This window comes from Episyrphus balteatus, chromosome 1 (genome assembly GCF_945859705.1).
Source record: "Episyrphus balteatus chromosome 1, idEpiBalt1.1, whole genome shotgun sequence".
Classification (NCBI taxonomy): Eukaryota; Metazoa; Arthropoda; class Insecta; order Diptera; family Syrphidae; genus Episyrphus; species Episyrphus balteatus.
The window spans coordinates 40,439,318-40,457,863 of record NC_079134.1 but is presented as its reverse complement, the minus strand read 5'-3'; the positions used below and the strand labels follow the sequence as shown (position 1 = coordinate 40,457,863).

The 18,546-nt window shown below is 32.5% G+C and overlaps 1 protein-coding gene across 8 annotated transcripts in view; it reads right to left on the bottom strand.

Annotated features, from left to right (window-relative positions):
- LOC129921295 (protein split ends) overlaps nt 1-18,546 on the bottom strand; it is a 176,628-nt gene that overhangs the window by 22,417 nt on the left and 135,665 nt on the right. For 4 of the 8 annotated variants that reach the window (XM_056003054.1, XM_056003050.1, XM_056003053.1 and 1 more), the window contains 5 exons: nt 7,573-7,779; nt 3,031-3,983; nt 2,045-2,944; nt 1,276-1,971; nt 1,034-1,194 (listed from right to left, as the gene is read on the bottom strand). The exons of 1 other annotated variant lie outside the window; for it this stretch is intronic. In XM_056003054.1, the coding sequence (XP_055859029.1) occupies nt 1,034-1,194; nt 1,276-1,971; nt 2,045-2,944; nt 3,031-3,983; nt 7,573-7,779 (2,917 nt within the window). Of the gene's footprint in view, nt 1-1,033; nt 1,195-1,275; nt 1,972-2,044; nt 2,945-3,030; nt 3,984-7,572; nt 7,780-7,926; nt 8,098-18,546 lie in introns of those variants that run through there. 3 more of the 8 variants (XM_056003056.1, XM_056003055.1, XM_056003052.1) reach the window with 2 other exon arrangements.

The following is an 18,546-nucleotide window of genomic DNA, read 5'->3' as shown; positions in this document are numbered from 1 at the left end:
ATTTCTCATTGTGTATCTCCTAGAAGAAATTCATGTCTGTAAGAAAGAGCAATGATTGAACAAAGAAGATGTAAATTGGATTCGTCTTTCAATTTTGAAGATTCGATTTAAAACTTGTCGTGTCGTGCGACACTGCCCTATGGGAGGGTTTAGATGATTTTACCCATTAAAGCTTTATGGTTATTTCTTTTCCAATTTTTACAGGTTCATTAGTCTTACAAACAGCATGAAATGCCTCTATTTCCCGGCAACCAACAAAGTGAATATTTGTTTTGGGCTTTAGAAAGTTTGAGAAGACTGATTCGTGGGATGTTAGGACACCCTGACTATCTCAGAAAATACGGATAACCGACCTGGAATCATGTTTTCAGTGAACCAAGCTTCAAAAATAACAAGAAACCATCCAAGAAGAAACCATCCAACTGTGTTGGCTGCCTCAATAGCAGGGTTAAAAGATTCATATTTATATAAAAAGTAGATCTGGAACATAGAAGACATCTAAACTATAACCAAAATAATCGTTTTTTATCCTTTGTGGACCACATTTTTTGCAGAGATTCATAAATTTATATGTTAGGTTATTATGTCTCCAAATTTTTGACATCTGAGAAGGCATACATAACATAAAGTGCATAGTAAAATACAAAAAAATATAAGTAAAATACTATGAAACTCTACATAGTCATGCATAAAATGTTGCAATTAAATAGACACCTGTAAATAAAATAAGAAACAAAAACAAAAAATGTGTTAAAAAAAATAGATGCAAACGGCACAAAAAAGTTCTGTAACACCATAATTATTTCTCTTTTTGTTTATTAAAAAAAATGAAAAAAAAAAATTATGTTAGTAAAAAAAAAATCAATAAGCAAAAGCAGAGATGTAAGTATTTATAATTTTGCGTGTTTTTTTTTTTATTACAACCTTTTCTACTATCAGCCTCTTAACTAATAAACATTCATTTGCATAAACATATAAAAAAAAGCCTTACAAATAATTTTTTTTTTTTTTTTTTGAAAATATATAAACTCACCAATCCGGCTAATGTGTGATGATGATTGTGGTGATGCAAAGACGATGGATGATCGAACTTCATACGTTTCTTAGGACTAACTAACTCATCACCACTGGACGGGCATTCTTCTAGTTGTTCCAGCAGATGGGAACGTTCCTTTTGTAAATTTCGTATATCACCTGGGAATAAAAAGTATTTTGTTAGCAATGAGCGAGAGAAATTACCTTTAACAAGTCCATTTGAAAGCATTGTACAACTACCTTTTTGCTTTCCAGGACTTTTGTCGCAACGACGTCGTCCATTATTAGAATTACTAATATCAAACGTATCGATGGTATTGTTAATGCCTGTAAGTCCAGCAATGCTAATAGCACTGCTGAGGCTGCCAGCACCACCAACAACACCACCACCACTCCCACTGCCACCACCACATATTCGCGACAAAGGCGAGTCCGATCGCTGTGGATATCCGCTGCAATGTTGACTCGTCGGTGTCGTATCATCGTCGTGAGACGCTGTCGATCCTTGGCTGTATTCGTCGTAACTGCGAAATCTACGCTCCGACAAGTACTCATAATCACCGGTATTGTGGCGGGAACTTCTGGATCGTGCACCTCGAGGTGTTGTGCTGCCTGCAGCTGGAAGTACACCACCACCAACTGCCGACACAACTCCAACAGACGGAATAACACCGGAATTTGCCAAGCTGCTGCTGCTAGATGATGATGCACCACCTAAAACAGCAACGCTACCAATACTTGATGCCGCTGCTGGCAAAGATGAACAGCCAACAACAGATTGCAGACTACTGCTACCGGATGAACCATTCGCACTAGTCGATAGTACTGATGACAAATTACTTGGCGAACAATTGCCGCTGGAATTCTGATGACGACTGAAGGAAGACGCCCGCGATCGTGATGATTGTGAATCGTATCTATTGAAACGACTCCCAGCTAAAATAAAATGGAAAAACAAGGTTTTAAAAAACTGAATCAAAGAATTCAAACAGGACTACAAGTTCTTTACCTGCAGTTTGTTTTTCTAATTTCTCATAAAATGCCTCTTGGCATTCACGTGAAGCAAAATCCACCTGCAGTTTGCGACCTCGCATCGTTGTGCCGCGCATTTCTTTCACAGCCGTTTGCGCATACTGAATCTGATCGAACATAACCAGCGCCAGTTGCCGCACTCGATCGATAATCACTTTCGAAACTGATCCATACCGCGAAAACTGTCCCATCAGATGACTTTCGCTAACATTGTCCGCAACGCCATCTATCCAGACACAGTTTGTTGGCATCGATTTGCCAAACCCCAACTTTATCCGATTATTGCCCAGATGTTCCCCGTCCATTTTACGCATTGCCTTTACCACAGACAAAATGTCCGAGTATTGACAAAAAGCATACGCATTCATTCCTTGCTTTTTGATGTCGATTTCGATGATTTCACCAAAGCAATCGAACTGAGCCCGCAGTTCACTTGCTGTTATATCCTTCTCGAGGTTACCAATGAATAGTGTACGCGTTGATTTCGGATGGTATTCGTCCAGCTCGGCTTCATACGGTCGAAACTCATTGTCGTCGACATCATAGCCCTGATAGGGTTCAACTTCGATTTTACAACCGAAGAATAATTTGTCGTGTGATACCTCGAGGGCTTTGTCGACGTCGTCGGGTTTCTTGAAACAAACTAACGCATAACGCTCTGAGTTTTGGCCGACCACCTTTACCCAGGTTACTTTGCCATGTTTTTTGTACTCATGGAAGAGACCATCCTTAAGGGATGTGTCCGAGGAACGGGCCGGTAAATTTCGAACTCGTATTGCCAGCGGCCGGTTATCTTCGGAATGCACAACAGGATTGCCACTGCCTCCACCACTGCCACCACTGGATGTTGATGATGATGATGTAGCCGTGCTGTTACCTAGAGTTTATAAAATAAAAACCAACAAATTTGTGAGTTTCTGCAGTCAAAATTTTCCGTCTATTAACAATTGATTAAATACTTACGTTTACCTTGACCGGGAGTTGACACAGCCGATTGTAGATTTCTCGTTCGAGTCGGAGGTTGTTCACTACCGGACACCGGGCTGGACGCATGCGAATTAGACGACGAACTGTGCGTCGAACTATAGCTGCTTGGACTGCGTGAATGTGATCGACTTGACGCCGTACTCCCACCATCACCACGGCCATCGTGATTATTCTGGCTGTGATTGCTGCTTCCACTGCTGTTCCCCCGATCTACCAGGTGACAACTATGACTACTGTTTGTTGGTGTTGTCGTTGCATTGTTGTTGTTATACGCAGCAGACGACGACGTTGTTGAAGAGGAGGAGGGGATATGGCCAATGTTTAAAACACCGCCACTACTACTTGTATTATTATTATTATTACTAGTGCTGCTGCTTGGGGCAGCGATGATTGTACTACCACTATTACAACTACTACTACTACTTGCGCTACTATTGACGCCCGCTGACGATGCTGCTGCTGCTGCAACAACAGCTGCAGCTACCGCCGATGTTAAATTATGTATGCTACCGCTGCATGGCGACTCCGAGCCACAACGGGATTTTTTACTTTTACTCTTTAAGATTTGTAAATCATTGTTGTAGCTATTAGTAGCACCTAATCCAACTCCACCTCCTACTCCACTTCCACCAATACCACCTATACTGCTATTGCTGCTGTTACTATTTGTATCTGGTTGAACAACAGCGCTGGCCACGTTTCCGTAGACAGTTCTTGAAGCGGCGGGTGATTGTTGAGATGACGAGGAACCGGCAGCGACGGCGGCTGATAATAGGGTCGCAGCAGAGTTTGGTGCAGAAGTTTGATTTGGTAGACTGCTGCTGCCGCTGCTGCTGCTTCCACTGTTGTTTCCACCATTGTTGTTGCTGCTGGGACTTGTGTCGTACCATGACGGCACTCTATGGTGGCCCACTGATGAGGGTGACGGTCTGTAAATGACAAGAGAAGAAAAGAAAAAAACATACAAATAACAGTTAAGCGATTTTTACAGGCAGATCTCTATATTTACACAAAACTACGTGTTTTTTTTTTTTTTCAAAGATTATATAGAAGATTTTATAACTCCAATTAGCAGGAGTTAATTTTCAAAAAGAAAAACAATTAAAATCCTATTTAAGTTATATCCCAAGAATAGCCATAGGAAATATTTTGGATAAATACTAAAAAAACAAGAAAGTTCCAAAGGCAGACTGTTCGGGTGAAACTTTGGAATTAAAATTTCATTTTACGCCGTCAGGATCACAAATAGTACATCCAAAATCCAGATTTTCTCCTCAAATGGTTGTTCCTAGAGAGAGATTAAAAAATATTGCCGCGTTTGAAGTTGGTTAGAATTGGTTAGAACACGCAGAAACACACAAACACAAACCAACAATTGCTATTGCCAATAATTGTTGTAGAAACTTTTGCAGAAGCAATAAAAACCTGCACATTTGTTAAAAATTGCCTCATTGATTATTTTGAAAATCACAGAATTAAAAAAAAAGAAGAAAAAGAATGTTTATGTTGCCAAATTTGTTAGTTGATTTTGTGAGCTTAGTTTTTGTATTTATCAATTAACATTTATTACCTATCATTTAAGGGCCAATTTTTTAATAGTCAGATAAAACCTCAGATAGTGCTTATTCCTAGGAATTAAAGTCTTTTTTATATTGAAATTTATTATACCAAGAAACGTATAACATATAGGACACCCTTTTTTTTAAGACCAGTAATTCGTAATAAATGCAACGCATTACTCCCCTTTGTATATTGTCTGCAATTCTAATATGCCAAAATCAAATACCAGCCTGCATAGGTATTGGCTTTCTAAACCCTCCATGTTCCACTCTCACGACTGACCTTTTAAACGAAAATTAGGGCTTAAAATAAATAACCATTCTCTACATGGGAAGAAAGATGAAGAACAGATGTCACCTTTTAATTGAACTTTTACTTAAATTTCTTTGTTCGCTAGATCATATCGTAATCATTTGTTTTAGAAAAACGACTACGATGATAGGCTGTTTGAAAAAAAAGTGTTTGCTTTTGCCAATCACTTTCAAGCTACATGCTTAGAATGTACTCGTAAGTCCATCCAGGAAATGCAGTGCTCTTATTTGGTAATAAACTGTTGAAGAAGACAAATGCTTCCACCCCAAGACAATAAATAAGATTTCCGAATGAATACCTCGAATCGAGACTTCTTGATTGATAGAGGCAGTTCGGAAAATGAAGTACCTTGGGATGCACAACAAGAAATGTTATATAGTGGTCTTCCCCACTAGTCCAAATAAAGCTTAGCTGAATTTAGCTGCAATTATTAACAATAACAAAAACAATCAGGGCGACCTTCACAAATAACACTAACGATATCTACCGGACCTTACACCCACCTGTAGCCTAGAGTACTCAGAAGAACCCTGTTATCAGATCAGATATCTTCTGCTTTTGGCAAAGAAGTTAGAAAAAAATATATACACTTAGAGGCCAAATATACCTATTAGGAAAACGCATCGAACAAAATGAACAGTTGAATAATTCTTTCTGATGGTCGTTTATAACGATAGTGAAAATTGTCATTTTCCAGGCCAGTCAACCTACCTAACGTATTCATTTTTTTGGATTGAAATACATACGAAAAAAAATGTTTATTGGAAGTCAAATCAGTAAAACAGTCAATAAATTGGTAGGAAAAAAATTTTTATCAGGAAAAATACATATTTTAGAACGAAAATCTGAGCATTGGCGTTGTAAATTAAATGAAAACAGTATGTACTTTAAAATAGCCCTCAGGCCGATGAATATTTCAATCCCTCTTAATGTCACCTTCAGTGCTGATTTATGTTTACCAGCCAGGGTTAACCAATTGTAGCAAGAGACAACTAGGATGTTCTAGTGAATCTATTGGAGCTGTAAGTTCAAGTTAGACAGAGTTAACATAAAAGACAAGTGTTTTCTGGGAACGCATTGGATAAGGACTCTCACTTTGGAATTGATACAATATTTTGTAGAGTGGTTGTGGATAACAGTCACTAAGTTTATCATCTTGATTGATATCACCCACCATTTTATAGACACCAATCTTCACGAATCATTGAATAGCTTCCACCCTTCGTGGTGATAAATTTTGTTGTATTTCAAAAAATCTAATCTTCCTATATCAGAAATGGTATGTTTTCAGTTAGGGCGGCACTAAAATTTAACATCGAGAAAGTTCGTAAAAACTAAAACGCGTATAAGCAACATTTTATGTTAAAAAAAAAAAAAAAAACAAATCGTCGCTGCTATAGAAAACCGACATAACCCAAAAATCTTAATTCTTCAGAAAAGCTGTTTTAAATTTCAAAGATTGTCAATTTTCCATACTAGATATTTTCATAAAATGAAGAAAAAGAATCAGCTGTATGATAGAATGCAAATCGTTTAATTTTATACTGAGTTTACAAAAATGAGGAATGTATTATTGGCAGTATACTGGCATTAATGACTCAAAAAAACAGGATAAAAGTGGGCGCACTTGCGATTGTATAATAGGGTTTTTTTCCAAGAGCTACTAATATACATAAGAGGATTGAATTTTCAACAAGGGACACAGTTTAATTGTTTTTTTTCTATATATGAGGCATTCCAAAGTAACGTAGAGGAGAGTTTATCTGGATAAGCAATTTTTTTTTCTTGAAATTTGGTAAGTCTTAAGAGCATTATTAAACGTAGCCAAATTATGAACAGTCAAAAACGGAAAACTTTACGATGAGCTCTTTAGACTGGTGAGTCTAAATAATAGAAAATAGATATATGCAATAGTAAAGTATACATTTTGTATTCCATATCCAAACCTAAGCAAACAAAAGTTTAGAGACCGGCTGGGCTTTATGGAGCTCATAGAAAACAATGATCTGGCTCTCAAGATTTGGTCATTTAGCAGTGTTTCTAGCTAATTGGATGTTCTTATGACCATAATCTACAGAAGTATTATTAGATTAATATTCCCCAAATGGATTTATAAGAAAATTGGAGTTGTTTAATTTCATAGATGAGTCTAGTTTACATATACAATTTTAGATCCAGGAGACTCTTACCCTTATAGATTTCTTAATCAAAAATGAATTTTATAGAAACCTCATTTTTATCTTCGTCACGTAACCTGAAGGGTTCGGGAACAAAGATTTCTGTAAGATCCCAGAGTTATATTAGGAACCCATTGCTAAAACAATCTCACAACCTATGTGGGTTATTTATTTATCTAAAAGTCTTATTGAAAAAGACTAGGTAAAACTTTCCAACAACAAGTTTTGAGGCCTACAACTCCAAAATTGTTTCATCTGGTTAAAATTATCAATTGGAGTTGGGGAGGCATTTATAAGGAAGACCTAGTAACAAACTCTGTTATCCTATTCTACCACCCTATTACCCAACCAAATGCAGAATGAAATTGTATAATTTTTTTTTTCATAAGAAAAAAGAGAAAATAAATGAAAAAAAAAAACTAGACTTTTTTGAAAATTTAATGAAATATTAATTAAGAGTTACACTCACCTATCGATTATCGAACTATATGGACCATTTCTGTACAGTCTATCCCTAGTACGACCCCGGCTATCACCAGACGACGAAGAAGAATGATAATTAACATTTGGTCGTCTAATATATTGTTCTGTATCAGTAACTAATCTCGAACTGCGTTCATAGTAGCTACTGCTGCTACGCTGTTCGAAATTCGGTGGTGATACGTCTTCTGTGGACCTGTAAGAGATCAAATGAGAGAAAACACTTCGTAAGCAAATTTTTTTTTTTTTTGTTCAACAAATTACAGACTCTCGGCTGTAATATATAGTTTTTTTTTATATTTTGAACTTTTTTTTGTAATAAAACAAAAATGGAATTTTATACCTTTTCATTTTGTTGAGAGAAGAGAGAATAATTTGTGTATTGAATGTTTTTTTTTAACTTAATTTTCTAAGTAATCCCACTTAAGCCACTTCAATTGTTAAAGATCACTTTTACACAATTCCAGAAGCATTTTTTTTTTTATAAATAAATTCAATTCAATAAAATGCTTCTGTGTGTTCGAGACTACTTTTGGTTGTGAAAATAACAAAAAACAAAAAAAAAACATTTGAATGAGTTTTTTTTGTAATTGTTTTACCACGCGTGTGGTACATAGAAGCTAAATTGTTTATACAAATTCCACTTTCCACACAAATTGAAAAATTAAAAATAAGAAATAAACAAAAAAAAAAAGTAATAACTTTGCGCGCGGCGTCAAAAAAAAAAGGAAAAACCCAAAACTATTTTTTTGTTTGTATGAAACAAGGTTCCCCCCTCAAACATAAACAACAATGAATTTCCAAATCAAATTTAGAAAACTTGATGTGTTATTAGTTAATAATTTATTGATGAATTAAATTTTCTATTTTATTTATAACATTTATCCACTGGAAGGTTTTTAATTTCGCTATTTTTAAGAAATTTTTAAATTTTTGTTTTCGTCGCTTTGCAAATGAAACGTCAGTAGTGTATTTATCACACAAAACAAATAAAATAAAAATGGCGTCTCCAATGCATTTCTATATGCAAGAGGGAAAGAGAAGCATATTTTTTTTTTTTTTTGACAGCAGATTTTTTGTATTGTAGTAGATTTTTTAAATGTAGCAAATTTAAGGAGTTGATTACATGTTCTTTGATACAAAACAAGAAGAAAGAAACGATTTAAGGGGTTGTTTTCTCTCGAATGACTTTTATAACTTAGAAAAGGTGGTATGGGAAAGATGTTTAGGAATTATTTCATTTGAATTTAAAGGGAAATAATGATACAGATGTTCTAATTTATTTATTTATTTTTGAAGATTTCGAAATTTCTTGGAAGATTGCGAAAGATAAACGAATTCGAGAAAAGTACAATTTTTGGAGAGTTTTTCCTATAATTATAATCTCCAGCAATGAATTTATTAAAGTTTATAACTTAATTTAACTCTACAAATGATTAAACAACCAGTTTTAGAATTATTTCATTTAAAAAGGGAAACAATGCTACAGATGTTCTAATTCATTTATTTTTGTAGATTTCGCTGTCTCTTAGAAGATTCTTTCGCAATGAATTGAAGATAAATACTATTTTTGGAGAGTTGTTTATATAATCTCTAGCAATGAATTTATTAAAGTTTTAAACTCTTAAGTCTTCAAATGATTAACCTACCAGATTTCTGCAGATTTCGTTGTCTCTTAGAAGATTGCGAAAGATAAAAGAATTGAAGATAAATGCAATTTTTGGAGAGTTTTTCCTATCTCCAGAAATTAATTGTTAAAGTTTATAACTTAATTCAAGTATAAAAATGATTAAACAACCAGTTTTTTTTTTATATTCGCTGATATTCAACCTTTCTTTGTTCTTTTTTAGAAACAAATAAGAAGCGATTTGTCGTTCTTTCTAAAACATTTAACAACTTCTTATAAAGGTGGTATTGGAAAGATGATAGAAATTATTCCACTTGAAATAAAGGACATTGATGAAGAACTTAATATTAGTTTATTTATTTATTGTGTCTTAGAAAAAACAGAGTAGATAAATTGTCAGAGTGCGAAAAATAAATGAAGTTAAAAATAAATTCTATTTTTGGAGAGTTTTTACATATAGCCTCCAGCAATTATTTATTTAAGTAAATAACTTAATTTAAATGAATTACTATTTCTAATAAAGGCTGTTTTATTTTGATGAAAAAACTGCGTAAATTAAAGGAAAAAAAATATAGAGTACCTATTTCCGCAGTCTGTTAGGAAGGAGAATGCGAAGTATAAACAAAACTGAAGATAAATTCTATTTTTGGGAAAATTTTTTGTACAAATCTCCAAAAATGAATTGCTATAGTAAATGATTTAATTTATGACTACGAATGATTTAATAACCAGAAATGTTACTGTACTCTGCTTTATTTTGTTTTTGAGTTCAACTAAAAACTTAAATAAATCTGTCTTGATGAATAAGTTGCGTGATATTATGACATATAAAGCTTTACTAGAATTGAAATAAAACTCACCCAGAAATGGAAAAAGAAGGAATATCCTGCTGTTTAATGAGCTTTATAACAACTAAACATCAAAAAGTTAAAAACAAAGTTAAACGCAAAATGTACATTAGGTGATAGGTAGAACAAAAACAATATGTAAAACAAAATCCTTCTAACATTTAACTCTTATATCACAAGAAAATAGGTCACATAAAAGTTGTAAAAGAAAAAGTTTTTTTATATTTAAAAAAAAAATAATTCTGTTAATTAAAAACTTTCTTTTAAAGCAGCCCCTGTTTTTAAATGATTGTGCCTCGTGGGGATGTTTTTTTTTTATTGAATAAAATGAGTTTTCTGTTCATGTTATTTTTAACACCCAAATTAAATTAGACCTTTTGGGTATATTAATTTCTTTATTTTTATTTTTTCAAGTTTAAAAATAAAGTTCTTCTCTTATAAATAGAAGAAATATTCCCTTGATGATTCATCTATACAAAAATCAAATAGGCTGTAGGTTGAGCAGAAGATATCAGATAAACACCAGATATTTTTTTCACGGAAGTACAAAACTCAGAACATGTAAAAATGCGATGCCTAAAAAAGAAATCTGTGCAACAAATATTTCGTGAGATGTTCAACATGACAAACAAAAAATTGAACATTTTCTTTTTTTATTCAGATTTGACAAACGGGAAAACGTTGTGTCTGATGATGGCAAGGGGTTACACCACATAGAAGTAGTAGTATTAGTATATAAATAGCTTGGTACATAAAAAAATATATATAATTATAAAGAACAGCGACACGAAAAAGGGGCGATTTCTCTATATCTACCTCTGCTCTGCTCTGTCTTTGTTTACCCAGCCATTGATTGCATTAAGCAACAAGCAACCTTAACACGACTTAGAGACACACAGGGCAAACCAACAAACAGGAAATTTATACCTGACTCTTTCAGTACGGGACAATAGACACACCTTTGTTTTTTTGAATTTGTTTGTGTACCTATGTTTTTATTTATATTTATTGATGAATAAAATCTTATGGTTTTTTCTGCAAACATGATATATTTCATTGAAATATGTTTGATATTTGTCAATTTGATTTGTTTGTGTAATAAGACAAAAAGTTGCAATGCAAATATTATAATTATTCCAGATGTTATTTATTATAAAAATGGTAGCTACATAAAAATTATGAATTATGAATGTAATAGTAAGGAAAAGCGAGTTTTGGATAAGTCTTCAAAAATAGGATAGCAAAAATTATCCAGGGAAAGGATTTTTCAAGTGAAAATAAGTAACAAAAGAATTAAAGGACTTAAATGTGGAAAGTCTCCAAGGCCATTCTATGGTGTCAAATCAGTATGCATATCTTTTTCTTTAACTACTAATCATATCAGGGTGTCTATGACAACCAAGTTTGAACAAGTTAGTTAAGGAAAACCTTCAAAAATTGTCCAAAGAAGAGATTTATCAAACAAAGAATTTAAAAAAACGGAAAGTCTCCAAAGCCAAGAATGAAAGATCTATTATATAGTTTTGTCTCATTTTTGTATGCAACTCTTTCTCTATGATTACTAACCATTTGAGGGACCATAGACACCCAACTTAACTAATTTAAGTTCTATTGATATTGACTAAAAACTAAGACAAAAATAGGCCTAAACACTGTTTTTCTCCATAAGACATTTGAAACTGTCAGTTTGTTTTCCAATTCCAAGACTATATTGATAAATTCCACAACGTTGGTTGATTTTTTTTTGTGGCCAACAACCTACCTTCATGATCATGTTAGTTAAGACATAGATGACCCTGATCAGCATCGGCAGCATAAAAACAAAAATAAAAACAAAAACGCACCTAATGTTAACAAACTCTTTTAAACGTATAAGTACATCTATACGCTTTCTATGTAACCTAACTTAACCTACCTACTTTTAAGTGTGTTGTTCACTTGAATTATTGTGTGATTGTCATAAAATTTGTTTTTGTAAAATTTTACCTTCAACTAGGTTGGTGCCATCTAAAATTTCAACACAACTTTAAATATATATTTTATTTAGCAATAGTAGAGAGATAGCAATAGTAGAAGAAAAATAAAATAAATAGTAAAACACTCAAACAAAATGTGAATGACTCTGTAATGATGTCAAGTTGACTTTGTTTTTAGTTTTTTTTCTTCATTTTAATTCTATCGGTTTTTAGTTTTTTTTTTTATTTTTTCTTTGTTGATGTACGGTTTTCTTGGGCGCAATAATAATATGTAAAGAAACACATGTGGACGGTGTTGGCGAGGTTGCTGTCGATAAAAGAAAACTTGATTCTAATTGAATATGAATGTTAAGAAAAAAAAAAAACCAGTAGGTTTATGCTACTTGTAATAATAGGTACCATATGGACATGCATAGAGATAGAAACGTGTGGGTGTTGTAGGTTTAAACTATAATATGCTCTGATTTTCTTCAAGATAAAATTTAAACAAATTTTGATTTTATATCAGGGCCATTATTAAACGTTATGCAAGAAAAGATGAATTAATAGATAAATATTTCGAAAATATATTTAAAACAAACGTTTTCCATTTAGCTCTATCTTATTGCCTTTGATGATCTTAATTGATGAATTTGTAACATTTGTAATGCAAATAATTATAATTACAACCAATAGAAGTTTTTGTAATTTTCTTTTGGAATTTTTCGTATCATCTTTCCGCTGTCGAACATAAGTTAACACTGGGTAATATAATTGTTGATCAATTCCGTTAGCATAGGAGCGTTTATTTGGTTTGTTGTAAACCCACAAAGAGAGTAAATCTCATGATCAAGGCATACCCGCATTACAAAAATAAATTTTGATAATCCAAGTTTTTTTTTGTAGATGAAATTTAAAAAAAAAACTATTCTAGTTTTCAATCGTAACTTGAACGCGCCTATTAGATCTGTTCCCTTAGGAAGTGGAAGAGTACTATTAGCACTTTAGCATGAGTAGAAATCTAGTACAAAAACTAGATATTCCAATCTCCTCGAGTAGGAGATCATGACGTGTTAATTGAAGTACTAGATCAACTCATGAGTTAAGTACCACCTCCAATAAAACAGCGCTATGCATACATATTTAGCTGAGCAGAAGATTGCGTTTTGATTTAAGTACTAGATCTGCTGATAATAGCCCTGTTCCATTGGAGGTGGTAATCTACTAATAGTAGATGTTTTGGTTAATCCATTGAAAATCGCTAGTAAACTACTAGTAGTACTTAGCCACCTACCATCTCCAAAGGAACGCGGATTTTACTAGCGATTTTCATTTTTACGCACTTTCAACGAAATCAATGCAATTCCTATATACATATGTACATTAGCAGAAGAGTATCAGCAGTTCTCTTAGTAAATGTAATAGATCATCTACTCATGAGTAGTTTTCTACCTCGAAAGGAACAGGACTATTAGCCCTGTTCCATTGGATGTGGATGTGGTTATTCTTAAAATGTAATAGATTTTGCGTATATGGAAAATATCTTCTTAAGCTCAGTTTACACTAATGTTTTATATTATTTTAAAATTATTTCAACATAAAATCGAAAGTCAAATTTTAAAATCTAGAAAAAGTTTATAAAAAACAGAAAAATCTACGTATTAACCCGTGTTCAACAGGTTTCAACCCTCTTGAACATAAATTGATGAATTTGACCAATTTTAGCTTAAATTGGGTTTAAAAACTATCGATATTTTGATAATAAAATAACAATTTTGTTTTTAGAACCATTGTAACTTTATACAGTCTCTATAAAACGTTTCTAAAAAAATGTGGGATAGGCAATTTTTGCTTCATATTTGTATATTTGTATTTGCCTTTTTTAATAACAATGCAAAACTGCCTTACATTACCAAAAGACATGACAAACACAAATTCTGAGCTCTTCAATGTTATTAATTAACGAATGAAACATCAACCAAACTTTAGGTCAAAAGAATACAAATTCCACGATTCTACAAAAAATACCTAGCACCCTTTTTAACTCCAATCTATTATGACGATCTAAAAATATAACAAAAAAAAAAAACACAATCTGTCTGTTGTATCTTGTATGACTTATAGTACTTAACCTCAACATTTTAATTTAATTTAAAATTGCAAAAAAGAGATAGAAAGAGAGAATCTATATAGAATCATTATTATACTGTGCTTTACATAACGACGACGTTTTTCTATATATGTATATACAAGTATATTTTCATCTGCTGCTGCTAGCTGTTGTTGGGTCTTATTCAAACAATTGCAGCAGCTCACAAATTGACAGACAGATAAGAAATCTTGAATACGCTGCTGCTGCTGCTGCAGTCCCGCAAGTAAAAACATAAGTTGAAGGCAGTTTATATTTTGCCAATGCAAATATGCATACCTACATACAAAGTTATAGAACAAAAAAATATATAAAAAATAAAAAACAGCCTATCCAAGGAATACATACATACATTATGTACTTAACTTTCGAATTGCAAATGTGAGTTAAACTTAGATATTTTTTTATTATTATTTGTTTGCTTATGTTCTGGAATATTAAATTACCTTAGTGTGGTTGCTGTGATTTCAATTTTTTTTTTATTTTTTTGGTTTTATAGAAATAGGAAACTTTTCAACTAGAATGTAGAACAGTTTTCCATAAACTATAAAAAAAAAACAAAAGCGAAGAACATTTTTGACAGTTGATGTGAATTGTGACAAACTGAAGTACAATTTTCTAAACATTTTTGACATTGAGATTTCTTAACTTGTAAAAAAGAGGATATTTTGGCTTAAGATTCTCTCAATTTTTAGTCAAGTTAACATTTTTTGACAACTTATAAGAATTTTGACATTTAAACAGAAATATTTGACAGAACAATTGATAGTTGACTTCAAAAACTATTAAAAAAAACTACTGCTTTAGTACGTATTACAATCATTTTAAGACCTAGCAGAAGATCCATTAAAAGGCGGAGTTCACATTGCACTTAGTCCTCTGACACATTTTGACGTTTCTGTGTTGCTTTCTCATTCGCTCTTCATGATGGAAAAAAGATGCCTCATTTGGCTATTTCGTTCTCACCGTGAAGAGATAGTGACAAAACAACACAGAGACCTCAAAATGAGTATAAGGAATATCGAAGTCTAATATGAAGACCATGAAATGTTGGTAATGTACGATCCCTAATAAAATTTTTGACGTTTCGCACTAGTGTCAAACTTACAAAGAGACATAATATTACTTATGTTTTAAGTTCTCAGCCAACTTTATTATACAAAAGTTCATGACACCAAAGAAATGTCAACTGACATGCAGAAAAGCGAGGGTCACACGGTTAAAAGTAGCCGTTGTCATCAGCTTGTTGTGCACAAAATCGTTTCTGAAAGAGACTGCTGATGACCATTTAACAGTCACTTTTAAATTTTTAAATCAAGCGAGGGCTACCAGATGGTAAAGTTTAATATGCAGTCAGTTGCGTAATGTAACCCGTGCTTAATCTCTCAACACTTCCAATAAAGTTCTCTCAAACTCACACCTGTCACGTCGGAAATATTTCGACTTAACAAAAAGTATAACACTTTAAGACTATAATTTCAAGGTAAACGTAAAACAATATATTCCAAGTTTAAAATTTCTGTGTTTTTTTTCGCAAAAGTATGGCAGCACTGATATTTTTTTTAGAACAAAAAAAATGCAGCAGCTTCGCCAGTAACAAGCTCTTTTTTATGTATCTGCAGCATGCATATACCGACAAGATACATACTCTTAACGTGTATATCTTTTTTTTTCTATAGAAAAACTATCTGTGGGAATCCAAAAAGCTCGGCCTACTTTTTCATTTAATTTTTTTTTATTTTTCTTATTTTTTTGCTCATTTGAGAGCAAAAATTTTCTCGTTGGTTGCAAGCATTTTTAGTGCATGTGCATGCAGTTTTGTTATTTCTCTGTGTATATTTAAGTTTTTTGCTACTATATAGCACTGCTCTGTGCACTATCACGATGCAATTTGTATTATTTTTTTTTTTTTTATTTTTGTTATTTTTATTTTCGCTGCATGACGTTTTAACGTTTAAAACGCCTGCAGGCAATTGAAGCTACAAAAGTGCTGCTGCTGCTGCACACATGGTTGGGGTTGTGTTGAAGCGTATAACAAGTTATTGCTTGGTAGGAGCTTATAATGAATTAGACATCTAGAGAGAGAAAAAAAAATCCTTTTAGATGAGATCTTTTAGTGCAATGTGCAACAAAGCTTATATGAAAGGTCACACAGTTGCTCGAATGCGTTTTTATTCGAAAATGTCACACAGAGAATAAGTGGAGAGAGAGGGATTCTTCTATAAGGAATTTCATTGCAAGTGCTTTAGATTTTTTATTTTATGCATCAGTAGGAGAGAAAAAAGTGTAGAGGTAAGTATCTCTAATACGTTGGAAAACGGCATTAGGTTTGACATCAGAGCGACTACATAGAAAACCAGCAAACGATGGTTTGGTATAAGATGGAATTTTTTCATTGTTTTTTATTTTTATAAAAAAGTCGTGATTGTTTTAACTTTGATGAACTTTTCGATAAATAAATTAAAGTCGAAGAAGACAAGTGAACTGAAAATCTTAAGAAACGAATTTAAACGGAAATGCTGCTCCCCTTGGAGTTTATATTATAAAAGTTCAGGAAACTGGATTTTCTTTTGTTCTAAATCTAATTGAATCTTGAAAAAAATACATACATATTTTTCAAAGAAAGAAATAGTGACAAGACTTAGAGAAGTACAAGTAATAAATAACATTCTTGCAGTTTGTAGTTAATCGCAAACAAATCATATTGAATTGAAAACATGTTAAACACGCTCATTTGGGATTTTATTTTTCGAGAAAATCAGAAATATATCTGGATACATATAACAGATACTTGAACGCGCCTATTCTTGATCATAAAATGTAATAGATTTTGTATCCACGGTGAAATCGTTTCTTAAGCCGTACTTACACTAATGTGTTTTATGGTTTTTAACTTTACATCCATCGTAAGATTTTAAAAGATGGTTTAATTTTTTATTTTTAACTAAGTGGCCTGATACAAATAAACTTGAATTGATTTTCCTTGAAAACATGTATAAAACACGTTCATTTGGGATAACTTGAGATTTTATATATTTTGACAAAAACACAAAAATATATCTGGATTCTTTTGATACAAAAAAGTAATAGATTTGCGAATTTGGCAATACAAAAATAAAAAAATTACGATTTTTCAAAAAAGTTGTCACAAAAAAGTCTCTTTATAAGGGTGAAAATATTTTTTTTCGGAATTGTGAATACAATATTCGAATTCCTCGGAATATTCTACATCAATTTCATACTTGATTCTTTATAAAATATTGTGACCGAAAAAAGTTCTAGCGACATGAAAAAGTATAAACCAAATTCGCACCCGTGTGCCTATCATGTCACAAAAAAGGGGTGTGCCTACAGAGGGTTAAAATAGTTTCTTAAGCTGAACTCACACTACGCTTACATTAATAGTTATATTTAAAAATTTGTGTTAAATTTTTATTTGACGCTAAGTAGCTTAAAGTTACTACAACTGTTTCTTAAATTTTTTTAATTAGGCTGATTTTTATTGTCCTATAGGTATTGTTTTTTTTAAATACGATCCACACTTTTTAATCAAGCTATGTTGTCAATTCCCAAATATACGAAAAATAAGTAGAGTTTAACACTGACTTTTACCTTAGAATTGAAACTGGAATATGTTCCACAATAATTATGAAAATACTCAGCATATCATACCAAAGTTAAGTAATAATTTGTAAATACGTTCCACAAACTAAGGTCGAATCTAATTCAGTTTTCTTTGTAAAGGTTTGGGTTAAGCTGGGTCCACACTAGGTTAATCAACACGTTCAACATACGTTCCAAATCGACATATTGAACAATTAAAAATTTCTAAATAATTCTTACTGACGCATAAAGGACATGTCTGAGCCTAAACATCAATTGACTAAGTTTGGAAAGGTTTAACTATTTATTATTTCAATTTGGAACGTACATATATTTAACATGTTGATCAACCTTGTGAGGATCCAGCTTTAGGTTTGCTTCAGTCGATTGTAAATTAAAAACAATCCATAACTTAATTCAGTCAATTTTTTTCAATTTTCTTGCTATGCAAGTAGACGGGTATTTAATTCACCTTGTTAAAGTGGAAAATAGTTTTCAATAAACTTTCTAAGTCGATTCTGCCCAAGTGTACCACGAGGTAGAACATTAAATAAGGTACTTTAGTGGAAAAAATGCAAAATAACTTTCATTAAATTTTAATTCAAATTTAAAATCACAGCAATTAGTCAAAACAATACTGGAATTTACCCAGCTAATTCTTTAGGTAATTATTTTTTACGATTAAATTGTAATTGCCTTTCTAGGTACCTATACCTAACCTAACACTATGTAGGTATCTCTATCTACCAACCTACTCATTTTTTCATCTTATGTAAAAAAA